The sequence below is a fragment of the Pempheris klunzingeri genome, chromosome 3 (assembly GCF_042242105.1).
Source record: "Pempheris klunzingeri isolate RE-2024b chromosome 3, fPemKlu1.hap1, whole genome shotgun sequence".
Classification (NCBI taxonomy): domain Eukaryota; kingdom Metazoa; phylum Chordata; class Actinopteri; order Acropomatiformes; family Pempheridae; genus Pempheris; species Pempheris klunzingeri.
The window spans coordinates 17,595,491-17,610,180 of record NC_092014.1 but is presented as its reverse complement, the minus strand read 5'-3'; the positions used below and the strand labels follow the sequence as shown (position 1 = coordinate 17,610,180).

Below are 14,690 nucleotides of genomic sequence, written 5' to 3'. Positions count from 1 at the left end.
GGACCAGTGTGCAAACCAGTGTTCTGCCTCATTACTGTGCTGTCTGATCATTTTAGAAATAGCAACCAAGTCTTGAATATAAAGTGACTCAGAAGCTCTTAAATACAAAAACCAAGGCCTAACTTCAGTGGCATTTATTTATCCAGAAATACTCAGATCCAGTTTTTTTTTCAATTTTTTTGATCCACTGATGTTTGTCATCACACCGAAGCTCGTCCTCACAAAACTTTGCTCTTAAACCAATTGTCTTCGGTGGTTAGCACTGTTGCCTCACAGCAGGTTCCAGAGAAGGTTCCAGGTTTGAATCCCGGTTTGGACCTGGGGTATTTGTTCATGTTCTCCCCATGCTAGCGTGGGTACTCTGGCTTCCTCCCACAATCCAAAGACATGCACATTAGGTTAATTGGTTTGTGTGTTTGTCTGTCTCTATATGTTGGCCCTGTGATTGGCTGGCCAGTCCAGGGTGTACCCCGCCTGTATATGTGTAGATCTCGCCCGAAGTCAGCTGGGATTGGCTCCAACTCCCTGCGACCCTGACGGATACGGTATAGATAGACAATGGATGGATGTTGTCAATGTGATAGCAGCATGGAGCTGGTAGATTCTTCTTGGCATCCCTCATTGTGCATCCTCAGCCTCCACATACGAGCTCTGACGGTTCTCCATACTGGAAAAAGCTTGTCTATCAGTTGTGTGTGTAAATACAGGATTAAACAGGCTTGTACAGTGTTGACTGCAAAATCTGCATCCCTTCTGTGGCTAATTATATAATCATCCTCACTCCCTTAAGTCAAGCAGCAGAAGTGAAGTGACGGTGTGCAAATGCTACTGGCCCATTTTTGGATGAACTGAATCATTGTCAGAAACCATGACACACTCGTGCACTCTGGAGCCACCAGAATAATTGCTAAACCCTCATCCTGGATGCAGCTGAGAGGCGATGAAAAATGAAATGTGGGGAAAAGGTGGAGGAGATCACTCCAGAGGAGACTTTAACTTTACTATTAGCCTGAAACCTTGCCATCACACATCTGTGGTGCTCAGAAACAGGAGCAGAGAGAGACATCTCCACTTGTCTTCTCTTGGGCAAGCGATTCAACTCCCTGATTTCACAACACTTAACTTTCCAGTTGCAGCATCCTTCATGGTAAGCACACCCATGATTTCTGAAAACACAGAACTAAAATACTGCTATTCACAGACTTCAAGAAAAAAACCATCTTCTTCCATAAAACATCCCATCAGGTATTTATTTATACAGGTATCTTTATCAGGTAAAATACAGTTGTAAACATTATATTGCATAAACACACATGCCAAACATACTGCTTAAATGCAGGCTTAACATGTGACACAAGTAAAGCTGCCCCACCTTTGGTATACATCCCTGTCAGACTGTTGTGGTGATCCCACAATAAAAACAAGCAGAGACCGTCTGAGACAGATACAGCTATTATCCCATCGGGCTAGTCAACAAGGAGGCAGTCACACGTATGAGCTCACTAATATGTTAATATGGGGAAACGGAAGATTTTCCATCAGTTGTTTAGCCTGGAAACTGCTGATGTCACCCAGATACTCTGTTCAAAAAACAAGAACCTCGTCTGCAGCACAAGATGTGCCAGATAAATAAATGGATATTTAAGCAGAGAGTTCATCTTTTCCACTGCAAAGGAGTCAACAAAAATCAATAAATATATACGTCTGAGTAACAGATACATTCAACACAGTACATTCTTCTTTGGGGCTGAAAGGATTAGTATATTAATCGACTAATCGACTGAGGGGAAGCTAATTGAAAACTAAAATGACAAAAATAACTGATTCCAGCTTCTCAACTGTGAAGACTTGCGAGTTTTTTGGTTTTCTATGAGACGAAACTGATAATCTTTGGGTTTTGGCCTGCTGACAGACTTGTAGTACTACTTTCCTTACATTCTACAGAGTTCTCCTGAATTGGTGAATTTACAATCCACCATTCTTAAACTAAATTATTACACTGCTTTCACCACAGTCAGCAGCGCTACTACACACACTAAAGCAGTCAATTAATCCCTCCCACACATACGAACCCTGTCACAGTCTCATGCTCCCATCCCTCCTCTATCTGCCTTCCAGGGCCTTGTCTCTGGCGATCACCGCCTCATCAAACTTGATCATGAGCGTGGTGCCTTTGTGCCAGTGGACGGTGACCTTGGCGGGGAAGCCGCTGTGGGTGAGGATGGCCTCTACGATTCCTCCAGTGAAGGCTGCACAGTTCAAGCTGCTGTTCTCCTTGGGAACGGAGATGTACGTGTTGACGAGGGGCTCCTTTTCGATGATGTAGTAGGTCTTGTCATCGTCGTTGGCCTGCTCCAGCTTGTCCGCCTCTTTGCCGAACAACGCGGTCCACACAGATACCTGAGGAGGATGAAGGCAGCGGTTCATACTGGAACTATCTGAATTTATTTCAGTGTTATTACATACTTGGCCAATAATGTTGATTCTGACTCATTTTCTTTATTGTCATTTTAATGGGCAGCACAATTTTGTTCAGCATATATACATTTGTATTAGTTTCTTTCACATCTGTTTTTAAAATTTTTTTTTTTTTTAAAGTAAAAGTATTAATACTCCCATTACATGCCACAGCCCTGCATTTAAAGTTTTACTTGTGTAAAAGTAGCTTCTTGTAACCGTATCTCTATTTCTATCTCTATTTCTATGGGAACTGTGACTGACATAACATAACAACTGGAGTCACACACTTGGTCAGTAAATCTGATTCTGAAGACTATAACGTTTTTGAGCAATGCAAAATCTCCCAGAAAACTAAAATGCTAAAATACTAGTAGCACTTGAACTAGTACTACTAGTAGTACCAGCAGCACTTGAAAAGTGTTAATCCAGGGTTCGGACCTGAAACCTGCTTGCAATCTGTAATCATTAACACTACTGGTACTACTACACACAGAGTGAGTGCGTACCTTGATGAACAGCAGTATATTCAGCACCCTGGTCTCCCTCTTGCCGTTCTTCTCCCTCAGCACCAGCACGTCCAGCAGGCTGCCTCCCACCCGCTGACCCAGGCCGGACAGACGAGCCTGCAGCTCGGACACCGAGTACACCCGGCTCTGGCAGTACTGCACCACCTCCGAGAACAGCAGGGCGAAGGCGCTCACACTCACCTCGGTCTTGGGTCGGCTCAGAGGCCGCTCCAACAAGGCAGACTTGCCCCGGGTGAAGCGAGTCTCCATGACTGTTTTCACTAACAGCTGCGGCGCCGCGAAGACAGAGGCAGAGAGCGCGGTGGCATTAGAGGGTATAAATGCTTCAGACTGCCGCTGGCCAGACCAGGCCGCTGCTGTGGTGTGCGGAACAACGAAACCGGAGGCTCAGAGTCCACATGAGCGCTTACTACACCTGCTGCACCTGCTTTTGTTGTTGTTTGGATCACTTCCTGGTCCGAGTGTAAACGTCACTTTGTCACGTGACGCCACTGAGAAAATCAAAATTAAAATGTGTCTATGTTTATATGAGTAGTTTACGTTATTAGACGATAAACCCCTTGTGATGGATCATCTTATTTTCCAGGGGGTCCACAAACAGAAAACATGAAGGTTAACGAACATTATTTACTTATACTACAATTTTCAATTAAGTATGTCATAAATACTTAATGGAGTCCAAAGTTTGCACTATTAGACCTACTAAATAATTAAAGTTTTACTTAATGGACGTATAGCGTAGAATAAATGTAGACATTTTGACTTGGCATATCACAGTTTCTATTTACCATTTTTTTCACTCCTAATGTATCATATGTATAGATAAGCTGGGTCTTTATTGATCTCTAGAGAGGAAATTCAGGTGTTGTAGCAGCACAAGGAGCTAAATAAGTATGACACATAGAGTTAAAATAGAAAAATAAGAAACTATACAAGAGCAAAAATGCTCAGTATAGTATATGCAGTATATGGACATAGTTTCATATATTTATAGTACAACACTGGTCATATCAATATATCTTTATTGGTTTTTATATTGTTTAATGATTTAAAATGTTAAACCGCTAACCTTTGTATCACCAACCTACAAATTATAACAAGGTAGTTTGGTTTGAAAATCAACATGCTTGTTCATGATTGTGCCTTGTAATCACGTGTTTATGGTTTAACAACAAACATCCACCTCAAATCAGGACAGTTTTTCCATTAAAAGTTCCTGTCATTGACTGTTTATGTGATCACCAGTGACTAAAATGTTTCCTGACCCTGGTGAGTAGATGCACACATCACGAGATGGTAAACATTAACCATAAATTTGCTCTATATTTGCTCTTCAGTTGTGTTTATTGAATGATACTACATGCAAAGGAGGCTGTACAAGGCCGTACAACATACGAGGAAAGAGTGACACAACGCAACATCAAAAGAAAAAACATTTATTTGTAATCTGTGTGATGGGCCGCATGCGGGGGCCCAGACTTTGTTTTGCTTGTGACACACTTTAACTTACTGTAGGCTGAATCAATATTTGGAGCAATCAGTGTACAAAGAGTACTCTTCCCTATTGGGACACTGCAGTCATGCACGTACACCCACACACAAATACACCTAAGCAACTTGTCTCAGAAGTTGTGGGTAGCGCCACTGTGCTATTTAGTTTACTTTTGTGGAAAGCCTGTATGCTGAGGGTTATTGTAGAGATCCCTTCATACTGTCTTTTGTTCATTTGGCTTGGATAAAATCCGAATTCTGTGTTTGTCAACAGAAAATTGCTTTTTTTTGAGAGGAAACAAGCAAGAGATGCAACATGAGTTTGTTTGGGCTGTCGTTTTTTGTTCTGGCTTTATCCTACTTCTTAACTGTTTATAGCAGACCAGCAGGTAAGTGCAGCTTTTTTGGTATTATTTTTTTTATTATTACTTTCAAGGAAACTTCTTTCATCAATTCCCTGAAATCAATAATTTAAGAAAGTGCAGTTTTTTAGAGTGTTTGCCCTCTATTTTATTATTCAAACATTGAATATTGAATTTCCATATATGCAGATACTAAAAAATTCCTACACCATAAATAAATATCATACAAATGATTCAGAATGGAGAGGATACCATCACACTTGGTAAAGAGACTGTATGAAAACTATTAGATGTGGGCAGGATGTCAGGCTGCATGAATCAACAAGGAGTCACAGGAGGCCATTTTAACGGTGACCTTGATCACTCCATAACCTGAGCCATGAGTTCATTATTGTAACCATGATGACGAAGGTCCCCTAACCTTAACAAAGTAGTCACTTTAAGCCTAACCATGACGTTGTCCTAACCTTGTACAGAAGTTATTTCAAACCAAATCATGATCTTTTCCTAAACCTGCTGTAACCACGTTGGTCTTGTGCTTGGACCTAAACACTGCGGTGAAACATAGTGACCATGTCATCTTGTTGTTAGTGGTGTCAGATCAGAAAACACTTAATGAGTTGTTCTGTAGGTTGTAGATAAGCAACATATTCAGTTTAAGTTGTAGGCTGAGGGGAAGGTAGTCTGACCTTTATCAGGGGAGGGCGCTTAATTTTTTCTCACTTATTTTTTAGCCAAATTTAGCCTTAATTTTATTTTGAGATAAAACAGATGAGGGATCTAGTAGTTTTAAGTCCAAAGGGTCCAAAGGAAATATTAATGATGCTGGGGAGGGCCTTGCTTTGTTAGAAATCAATAAATAAGGTCCATTCCCATAACTTTTGGCCAGTCCCTAACTTAGTTGTGACCTGAATATTGCCATCAGCCTCATTAGCTGAGCCTCATACATTAGGGAGGGTATTAAAACCCTGGCCAGTAACTGAAACTCATTATTCCACCACAATGTTGTTCGTTCACTTCTTCTGTTCCTCATTTGGTGTCAGGTGTCCACCTGCGCAACATGGACAGCTTCATCAGAGCCGTGCGGCAGGTTGAAGACTCCAACCCTGGTCTGTCCCCCCTGGCTCTGGTCAGGGCCCTGCGGAGGACCGCCGGCCACGACGACATGATGACCATCCATTTCTTGGGAGCATCATACAATCACAGCGATGCTGAGGTCCTAGAAACAGCCATCCTCAACGCCTCATCCTTCAGCTTCTTTGACAAGGCCGTCCACCACATTGTGACAGATCACGGAGACGAACGAGGGGTGGTCCTCGCTCCAGATGGCAGCACGGTGGCTCTAGCACCCTTGCTGCTAGGAATCGAATTGGGATTGAAAACCAAGGTGGAGGGGACACCAGCTGATGGGATCTTCCCTCTCACCTTGGGCAGGACTCTGGGCCTGTCCTTCCTCAGCCTCCAGGATTTCCCGCCATCTTATCGCCTTGGGCCTAGTGGATGCTGGGACAGCTTGGACCACCCTAAGGTGTTCAAGCTGTCTCGGCCTGCCACTCCTGCCACTGATGCTCTTATCAATGGGGGCATGGATGGAGCTATCCTGGGCGTGGACCTCAGCAACCTAACTGCTTCTGAAGAGCTGCCAGCCCTCAGTGAAGTCTTGAAAGGATACTATGGTTTTATTCTGCAAGACGGGCAGGGTCTTGATGCGGTGAGCAGCCACATCAGCCCGAGGCGAAGGGAGATCTCTAGATCCATTCTGGAGCCACTCGATCTTCACAGCCAGGTGATGGAGACTCTAGCATTAGTCTGGAAGCTGGAGAAGACAGAGTGGATTGCTCTGGACGCTGGAGTGGGGAAGGCAGTGAAGGATGGATTACAAGTATTTGTGCACAAGTACTGGGGTGAGAAACATTTTTTAAAAAATTGCATGAAATGATAACTTGATGATTACTTGGGTTTAAGGTAGGGCTACAGCTAGATATTATTTTCATCAATGACTAAACTACAGATTGTTTTTTCTGTTAGCAGTTGTTAACAAATTGTGAAAAATGTTCCATGCTGACTATTTACAATGTCTTATTTGATCAGACCAACAGTCCAAAACCAGAAGATATTGAGTATATTTCCATAGAGAAGTGACAAAACTGAAAAATACTCTTATTTAAGAAGCTGGAACCTGAGAATATTTAATTGGATTATCAAAATTGTTGCAGCTCTTTCCCGAAAGCTTGCCCTTAAGATGGTTAATGAACCCCAGTGTACAATAGTCTTTCTCATTCTTCAGGACTACATTGTCGTTGATTATTAGTCTGGCAAACTTTTTGTGGTTAAGGTCAGTAAACAATAAATCAGGAAATGTTTTGTTTTTATAGCTCTTATTTTACATAAACACTTGACATAAACAAATATTTGATGACGATCCCTTGAGAGAACTTTTCACACCAGGCTGAAAAACACACAGAGGTGCACTTCTACATCACTGGAGGTGAGGTGTTAAACCACTAGAGGTCAGCAAAAATACATTACAAAAAAAAAAAAGGAAGGACACACACAGTGGAGGCCACATAGAGGCTGGTTGGTGAACAGAGTGGAGCACTTAGTAGCCCCAGAGCCAGAGTCAGCAGAGACCAAAGCAGAGCTAAAGGACTCATAGTCATCAGGAGGACCCTCCAAATGAATGATGGTGGGGCTCCATGTCTGCCAGATGTGTAAATGAGCTACTGTTTGCTTACTGTCTATAGTGGTTTTAGTATCCTGACCCTCATCCTCTCTCGTCCTCTCCTCAGACTGCCCCCAAATCATCTCTCGGTGTCAGTGGAGGGCAAAAGCCAACCGGGGTACCCCTCTTCCACTGTCTCTGCCCCTCAGGTTTCTTTATGTTCACCACACCTATGAGCCATCCTCGCCCTGTTTATCCTTCCCAAGCTGCTCTCACAGCATGAGAGCCATGCAGCGTTTCCACCAGGAAGATCGTGGATGGAGTGACATAGGATACAGGTAACCTTTTAAATGCATAAATGTTGCTCATCACATCACTATACACCACGTTCATTAATCATGTGCTGTGCTGTCCTCGTGCCTTCAGCTTTGTGGTCGGCTCTGACGGCTATGTCTACGAAGGCAGAGGTTGGAACCAGCTGGGCACACACACCAGGGGCCACAATGACATTGGGTACGGCGTGTCAATCATTGGTAACTACACTGCCACCCTGCCATCTCGCCACGCCATGGACCTGCTGCGCCATCGTCTAGTCCAATGTGCAGTAGATGGAGGAAGACTGGCTGCAAACTTTACCATCCATGGCCACAGACAGGTGGTGAACTACACCACCTGCCCTGGAGATGCTTTGTTTTCAGAAATACGAACCTGGGAACACTTCAGGGAATGACAGGACCCTCCCACTGCCAGGTCAGGATTCTTAAACACCCCCAATGGATCTTCAGGGTATGATAACGGTCACTGTTTGTTTTTCTTCATTTTTGAAATAGAAACAGAAATGTGTCATCATTTAAATGTAGATGACTCAGTTCACATTCACATTTTCATTGCAGAATTGCTTTAGATCTATTTTGCTTTGAATGATGGCCCACCATAAGTTTTTGCCTGCTACCCTCTCATTCAGGACAATAATGGGTTTAACACTTAGGACTCAGTTCCTGTGGAGATCGTTCAGGCTTCGGTGTCCTAAAGGGCCTTCGGACTAAATCCAGTTTACATCAATGGCACAAAGATCCTCAGCTTGTCATGTACAGTGAACCAGATCGATTTACAAATTACGAATTACGAAACAAATTTATTCAGATTATTCAGCAGATTTTCACAATGTGAAACTCTGAATGTTTGAATCATGGTCATCAATATTAAACTTAGCAAATAAACACAGCAAAAATAAAGTATTTGTGATTATTAGATTTTATTTGTTATTATAACTATTGGACGTTTGGTCTATAATAATTTCTAACAGGGGGTTCTGTAGCTTTTACAAACATTTTAATTCATCAGTGCATGTCTGATGGTGTTAATGGATAATATACATATGCTGTCAACGTCGACTGACTTTCTATCAACTTTCCATCAAATCTAAAAAAAAAAAACACTTATATGTCATATTTTGCACTTATTTTATTTCTCCTCTTTTTACTTTGCAGGAAACTGAGTCTCCAAAAACAGAAGAATAATGACTCTGGCCAAATGTAATAAATGTGATTGTTTCTAAGTTTGTTAAGTCTTCTATCGGCAGGAGTCTTTGTCAGGTACATCTGGTTCAGCTGAAACAAACACACAAAGAGCTTTTTCTGCACTTGACAGATCTTTTGCAGTATCAGAGGTGATTTAAACTGTGCAGTGATTGTTTTACCACAACATTATCTTTACAAAGCAAACTATGAACCTTTAGATGATTGGCATTCTACACTTTTAATGGTTTTGTGAGTGAATAATATTAAATTCAGTCAGTGAATTTACTTCAGAAGTGTCAGCAGTAGTTTCCTACAGTAAAGTGTGTCGCTTGTTATTTGTCTTATCTATTATTATTAGATCATAGAAATTATTAGTTTATTTCAAAATACATTGATGAAAGGATCTTTTAGCTTTTTATGGCCTGAGCATGCAGTGAATCATTTTTGTGACAAACAAGTTCAACATTACCTGTCATATGCAAAAGGGACTTTAGTGGATATCACTGTAGTCACTGTTAGTACGTTGGTTGCTGTTTGTGTTGTCTCTCTCTCTCTCTCTCTCTCTCTCTCTCTCTGTCTCTCTGTCCAACCTACATTGAGCCTGGGTCTGTTCGAGGTTTCTTCCCGTTAAAGGGGAGTTTTTCCTGCCACTGTTGCTCAACATAATATCTGATGCTTGCTCATGTGGGAATTGTTGAATCCTTAATTTTGAATTCCTGAATCGTTGGGTCTCTCTCTAATTAAAAAGTTTGGTCTAGACCCGCTCTTTATGTAAAGCGTCTTGAGAGAACGCTGTTGTGAATTGGCGCTATATAAATAAAGATTGATTGATTGATTGATTGATTGATTGATTGATTGTAGAATCACTACACAGCTAATTAGGAAAGTGACACTAATCACTGGTGAATTAATCTGGTGGTAGAACCTGACTGAGTGTAGTGTCAGACTGTGGGATATTACTGCCCTCTGTGACCAGTAGAGAACGAGTGGAGAACAATATAGAAGTATAAGACTCTTCATGTGAGTTGGTGGTGGATAATTTCATAACAGAGTCTGCTATGTGTCTACTCACAAATAGGGAAGGGGAAAAGGCTTCAGTCAAAGCACACAGTAAATACTCGGATAAGTCAACAGAGCCCATAAAACTGCCCACACAATAACCTACAAACCAGTCAAATCTCAGTCGGGGTGCATAAATAACCAAGATATCTGAAGCAGACGAAACCTCCCAGCACTGGAAGATGCAGGATCGGGGTACAACATAACGACTGATTATCCACTAATCTTAGGTTTTTCTTTTTTCAGTGAATATATGGGAAAACCACAGGGTGCACTGTGATTTTCTGAGCAGAAGTATAATTTATGTTTGCAGTTCCACAGGTCCAAGATCACTGATACAACAACCTGTCAGACCACCAACATTTTCCCATAATTTTACCCTTTAACTTGACCCACTTTTCCTCACGCACTGACACGAAATGACCTGACCCGAGCTGCTATACTCACCAGAGTGTTTACCCTGTAGAGTTCAGTGTACCGTGGTTAGATGGAGCAGACACAGAACAGGAATATACTGAAATACACAACCAGCCAAATCTATACAGTGAGGAGTCAGGGAACCTGGGATATAAAGCTACATCAACAGCAGTTTAATGAGAGAGGTCAGGGTTCATCATTCATGGCAGCTCCACTAGCATCCTGTGGCTGAAAACAAAGAACTACAAATTGAGCTCAACATTTCGACATTTGAAACAATGAGTTGACTGCGTATGGGAGTGTAGTGCAAAATACAAAGCTGCAAAATCTTCACTGGGCGAAAATGCTTGTGTATTGTACCACTAAACCACTTGTTTACACAGCATTAACCCATCAAGCCTACAGTTTTATGTATTTTCATAAGCGATTAAGGGTTTTTCACAAAATCAGCCATCAAGCCTACAGAAATGATCTTTGACCCCTATTTAAGGTGTGCGTAGTCATCATTAGTTACCATCATTTCATTGACATCAGCGCCATCTGCAGATTCCCAGTGATTAATGTTACAACCATCCTGCTCAGGAAGCAGAGCCCCAGCTATCACTGAGCACACAGAGGTCATGTCGAGTAAAATTTATGTAGATTTTTTTTCTGAATGTTGTACAGAGGACCTTTAGCATAGTGGGAATTAGCATCACAGTCAGCAGATATTTCCTCCAGTTAACTACATGCTAGAAGTTGATTCACCTCACTAGTTCACTGAATGTGCATATTAGCTTGGAAATGAACAGTGCTCTCTTTTTTCGTTTCATGGTTCCACACCACCTAACGTTGTGGGCAGGACACTTAGAGGCAGCTAGTTGACTCCAGCTAGTACTCGTACATTGGTAAACATTTTCAAATGTCCTGCCATGTTTATAGATAGACAGTCAAATGATTCATCCTTTAACATGGGCTATTATAATATATTAGTAAGCAGGTTTATGGACGTTTTCAAAAGCTCAAAAGTTCAAATTAGATGTTTCCATACTGGTAAAATAAACTGAGCCCAAAAACATGGAAATAATTTGTGTGGTTTTGCTTTCCCTTATGTTTATTTAACTTGAGTTTGAGGTTTTGAAATGCCTCCCCAAAACAGGCAAACATATCACTGAGGAGAAAGGGGGGGCAGTACAGGAGGAAGTCAGAAAAATCATGACCTTACTCTGAACACGCAGATATAACAGACACAGTTTTGGATCCAGTGTTACATACACTTTCTGAGGATATCAGTATTTCAGATGTCCAGATGTCTTGAATAAACATTTACTTAGAAATCAGAAAAAGGCACTTCTTAGAACGCCAGAACTTGCATGAAAATTGCCATGTTTTTCAGTTTTCTTCCATATCAAAGTGATGAAATATATACACAGAGCCAAAGTTATTGCTCAGTGCAAATTATTTATTTGTGGTTCCATCCATGACAGCTTTATGGGAACTGTAGTTCTTTTGGGACTACTATCAGACTGAAACCTCCAGGAGTTTTAACATATTGCATCCGTTACAGACAGTGTGAAATATATGATTTGATTGATATGAGGAGGTTGTGGACAGCTTCGGGTTTTAAAAACCCCCATTGCTTTGGTACCACTGAGCTCTGGCAACAACATCATTGGAGTAGTCTCCACATGAGGTGTTGGCATCCACATTTTCATAGGAGTGGATGTTCCCGTCACCTGCATTGTAGGCTGCTATCCCTCCGGCAGTTTGTACAATATTACTGTTACAAATGTTCTATGTTTTTGCTTAGTCTTGATTGTGTGTTCACCCATCTTTGGTGTTTCCTCTTCTGATGCTCTCTTTCGAACTGGAATGTGGTAACTGCGACACAGTGTCTCTCTTTCCACTCTTTGGTGCTAGCAATGCAGGATGGCTATATTTATGCCAGCATGTTTACTTTCAGTTTTACTATGACTTCCGCCCCTTGTCCTCTGTACATTCTGTTTTTCTCTCTACATGGTTTATCAGTGAACAAAGTGAAAGCAGCTGATTTATGAGAAATAACCCTCACTGGACACAGGACAGGTGTTCAGTCAGCAGCTGAATGTGGCAGCATGTAAACCAGGCAAAGTCCACGAGGAAACTCCTTCATTTGAGGAGCGAGTGTACTGCCTGTTCAGAGCAGGTTGATGGTTCAGCTCCCGGTTTGGCTGCTTGCAACATTCTCGAGAAGCGTTCGAGACTTCACACTCGACACTGTTCTCCCTTGGGTCCTCAGTAATTCACCCACACAGTGTGAAGTCAATGATCTCACAAATGGGAACAAATCTGACAAAGGATGTCTCAGTCAGCAGTTTATTAAGTGTTGTTCTTTGAAACTTGAAAACTGTGGAATTCATGAGCAAAATGCATTAGAGCTGCAACAATTAATTGATTAGTTGTCGACTATTAAATGAATCACCAACTATTTTGACATTTTGATTTCCTACCTCTATGACAGTAGACTGTGTATCTTTGGGTTGTGGACAAAACAAGACATTTGAGGACGTCATCTTGAGCTTTTGGGAAACAGTGATTGACATTCTTCACCAAATTCTCATATTTTATAGGCCAAACAACTAATCAATTAATTTAGAAAGTAGTCGACAGATTAAGCGAGCAGAACATAAAGAACAGTGTCTTTAATAGACCAACATGGCAGAAACTTGTATGAAAAGAAAATTGAAAAAACAATCATGGGCACTTTGCAAGCAAGAACTGTTAATTGCTTTTTTGACATACATTTCATAGTGCTAATTTGCCAAAGTATAAAATATATATGCATCAAGAAAAACACAGCCAAAGTTGTAGCTCAAATTATTTATTTGTGTTTCCATCCATGACAGCTTTATGGGAAGTGCAGTTCTTTTGGGACTACTATCAGAGTGCAAAACCTCCAGTCCTCCAGAGTTTTAACATATTGCATCCGTTACAGACAGTGTGAAATATATGATTTGATTGATATGAGGAGGTTGTGGACAGCTTCGGGTTTTAAAAGCCTCCATTGCTTTTGTACCACTGAGCTCTGGCAACGACATCGTTGGAGTAGTCTCCACATGAGGTGTTGGCATCCACATTTTCATAGGAGTGGATGTTCCCGTCACCTGCATTGTAGGCTGCTATCCCTCCTGCAGAGACAAATGCACAAATTAGGGCAAAGCCAAACGCAGTGTGAAGGCAGTTTGTCTTGACCGTCTACTAATTCAGTAAAAAAGACCTTTCAGCTGCTGCTCCTTGCTCCAGTGAGGAAATGCATGCTTTATGCGTAGCATGAAGTGGAGCAGGATGTCAGTGGCTTGGCGGAGGTGTTCCTCACTGTCCCATGAGCCCTTTGGTGTGTGCCCACCACCATTTGGATTGACATCAATCTAGGGAAATATTTGTACATGAGTTCAGAAACCACTGCTATTGAAACAAGAGACACTACTAAGATGGCAGGTGAGTAAAACTGTTTCATTATTACCTGCATCAGCCCATAGGTGTTATATTTTTGAGTCTTTTCATCATAGCACCCCAACCCTCCCGTCAGGGTCTTTCCAGCCCTGCACGATCTGGAGATGATGGCCTCAGCACAACTATATCAATGCATCTAAGCTCTGTATCTAAGTTCTGAGATCTCTGTATAATGTCTGTATGTCGACATGCCATGCTGTTTTTTTTATCCTTTCCATCACTTAGGGTCTGCAATCTGCTATCTGCTATCTTTGCTGTTGTGTAGTTTGTAATCCATTCTGATCTCAAAAATGTAATGACATAATGTATAAAAATCAGTGTTCAGTATGCTGGAATAATGTTGTAGTTTTTGGATTTCCATTACTGTGTGGTAATTTGATTACGCACATTTGTAGGGGGACATGCTCCTCAAGAGCACACAACAAATTACACTAATAAAGTTATTCGAAAGGATATGGCCACAACATTAATTAGTAAGACTGATATTGTACATTGCAAATGCCTCTAAAAATTCACGTTGGGCCATTTGGGGGTCTGTTTATGAATGTATAAAAAAAATATATACAAAATTGTTTTCTCTTAAATTCACTGAAAATGTCATAGGGTTTAGTTTCTCTATGGTCAAAACTCTCTGTAGGTGGGGTTTTGTTTCAGCTGCAGCGAGTCATCAGTCCAGTTCATATCTCTAGCTGGTCATTAGTTCTGCCCACAGTCCAGTCAT

The 14,690-nt window shown here is 41.5% G+C and overlaps 3 protein-coding genes across 3 annotated transcripts; 1 reads left to right on the top strand and 2 right to left on the bottom strand.

The window, feature by feature from the left end:
- Window positions 1-1,233: 1,233 nt before the first annotated feature.
- On the bottom strand, window positions 1,234-3,432 carry trappc5 (trafficking protein particle complex subunit 5). The gene is made up of 2 exons (XM_070827877.1): window positions 2,967-3,432; window positions 1,234-2,400 (listed from the first exon to the last, which is right to left on the bottom strand). Exons 1-2 carry the CDS (start codon window positions 3,234-3,236, stop codon window positions 2,104-2,106), a joined length of 567 nt encoding a protein of 188 aa, XP_070683978.1. The 5' UTR covers window positions 3,237-3,432; the 3' UTR covers window positions 1,234-2,103.
- Window positions 3,433-4,794: 1,362 nt separating this feature from the next.
- LOC139198821 (N-acetylmuramoyl-L-alanine amidase-like) lies at window positions 4,795-9,166 on the top strand. Its single transcript, XM_070827778.1, has 5 exons — window positions 4,795-4,867; window positions 5,884-6,744; window positions 7,630-7,840; window positions 7,929-8,252; window positions 8,993-9,166. Exons 1-4 carry the CDS (start codon window positions 4,795-4,797, stop codon window positions 8,230-8,232), a joined length of 1,449 nt encoding a protein of 482 aa, XP_070683879.1. The 3' UTR covers window positions 8,233-8,252; window positions 8,993-9,166.
- A 4,155-nt stretch (window positions 9,167-13,321) lies between these two features.
- Window positions 13,322-14,650, bottom strand: LOC139199371 (lysozyme g-like). Its single transcript, XM_070828434.1, is given in 4 exon segments — window positions 13,322-13,710; window positions 13,713-13,884; window positions 13,980-14,091; window positions 14,598-14,650. Coding segments are annotated over 4 exon segments (540 nt in total). The 3' UTR covers window positions 13,322-13,507.
- Window positions 14,651-14,690: the final 40 nt, after the last annotated feature.

Bases quoted from the DNA above. Each gene is read 5' to 3' on its own strand.
- trappc5 (XM_070827877.1), bottom strand. From the start codon at position 3,236: ATGGAGACTCGCTTCACCCGGGGCAAGTCTGCCTTGTTGGAGCGGCCT. The intron at 2,401-2,966 runs GTACGCACTCAC...CATCCTCCTCAG, and splicing joins ATATACTGCTGTTCATCAAG to GTATCTGTGTGGACCGCGTT.
- LOC139198821 (XM_070827778.1), top strand. From the start codon at position 4,795: ATGAGTTTGTTTGGGCTGTCGTTTTTTGTTCTGGCTTTATCCTACTTC. The intron at 4,868-5,883 runs GTAAGTGCAGCT...ATTTGGTGTCAG, and splicing joins TGTTTATAGCAGACCAGCAG to GTGTCCACCTGCGCAACATG. The intron at 7,841-7,928 runs GTAACCTTTTAA...TCGTGCCTTCAG, and splicing joins TGGAGTGACATAGGATACAG to CTTTGTGGTCGGCTCTGACG.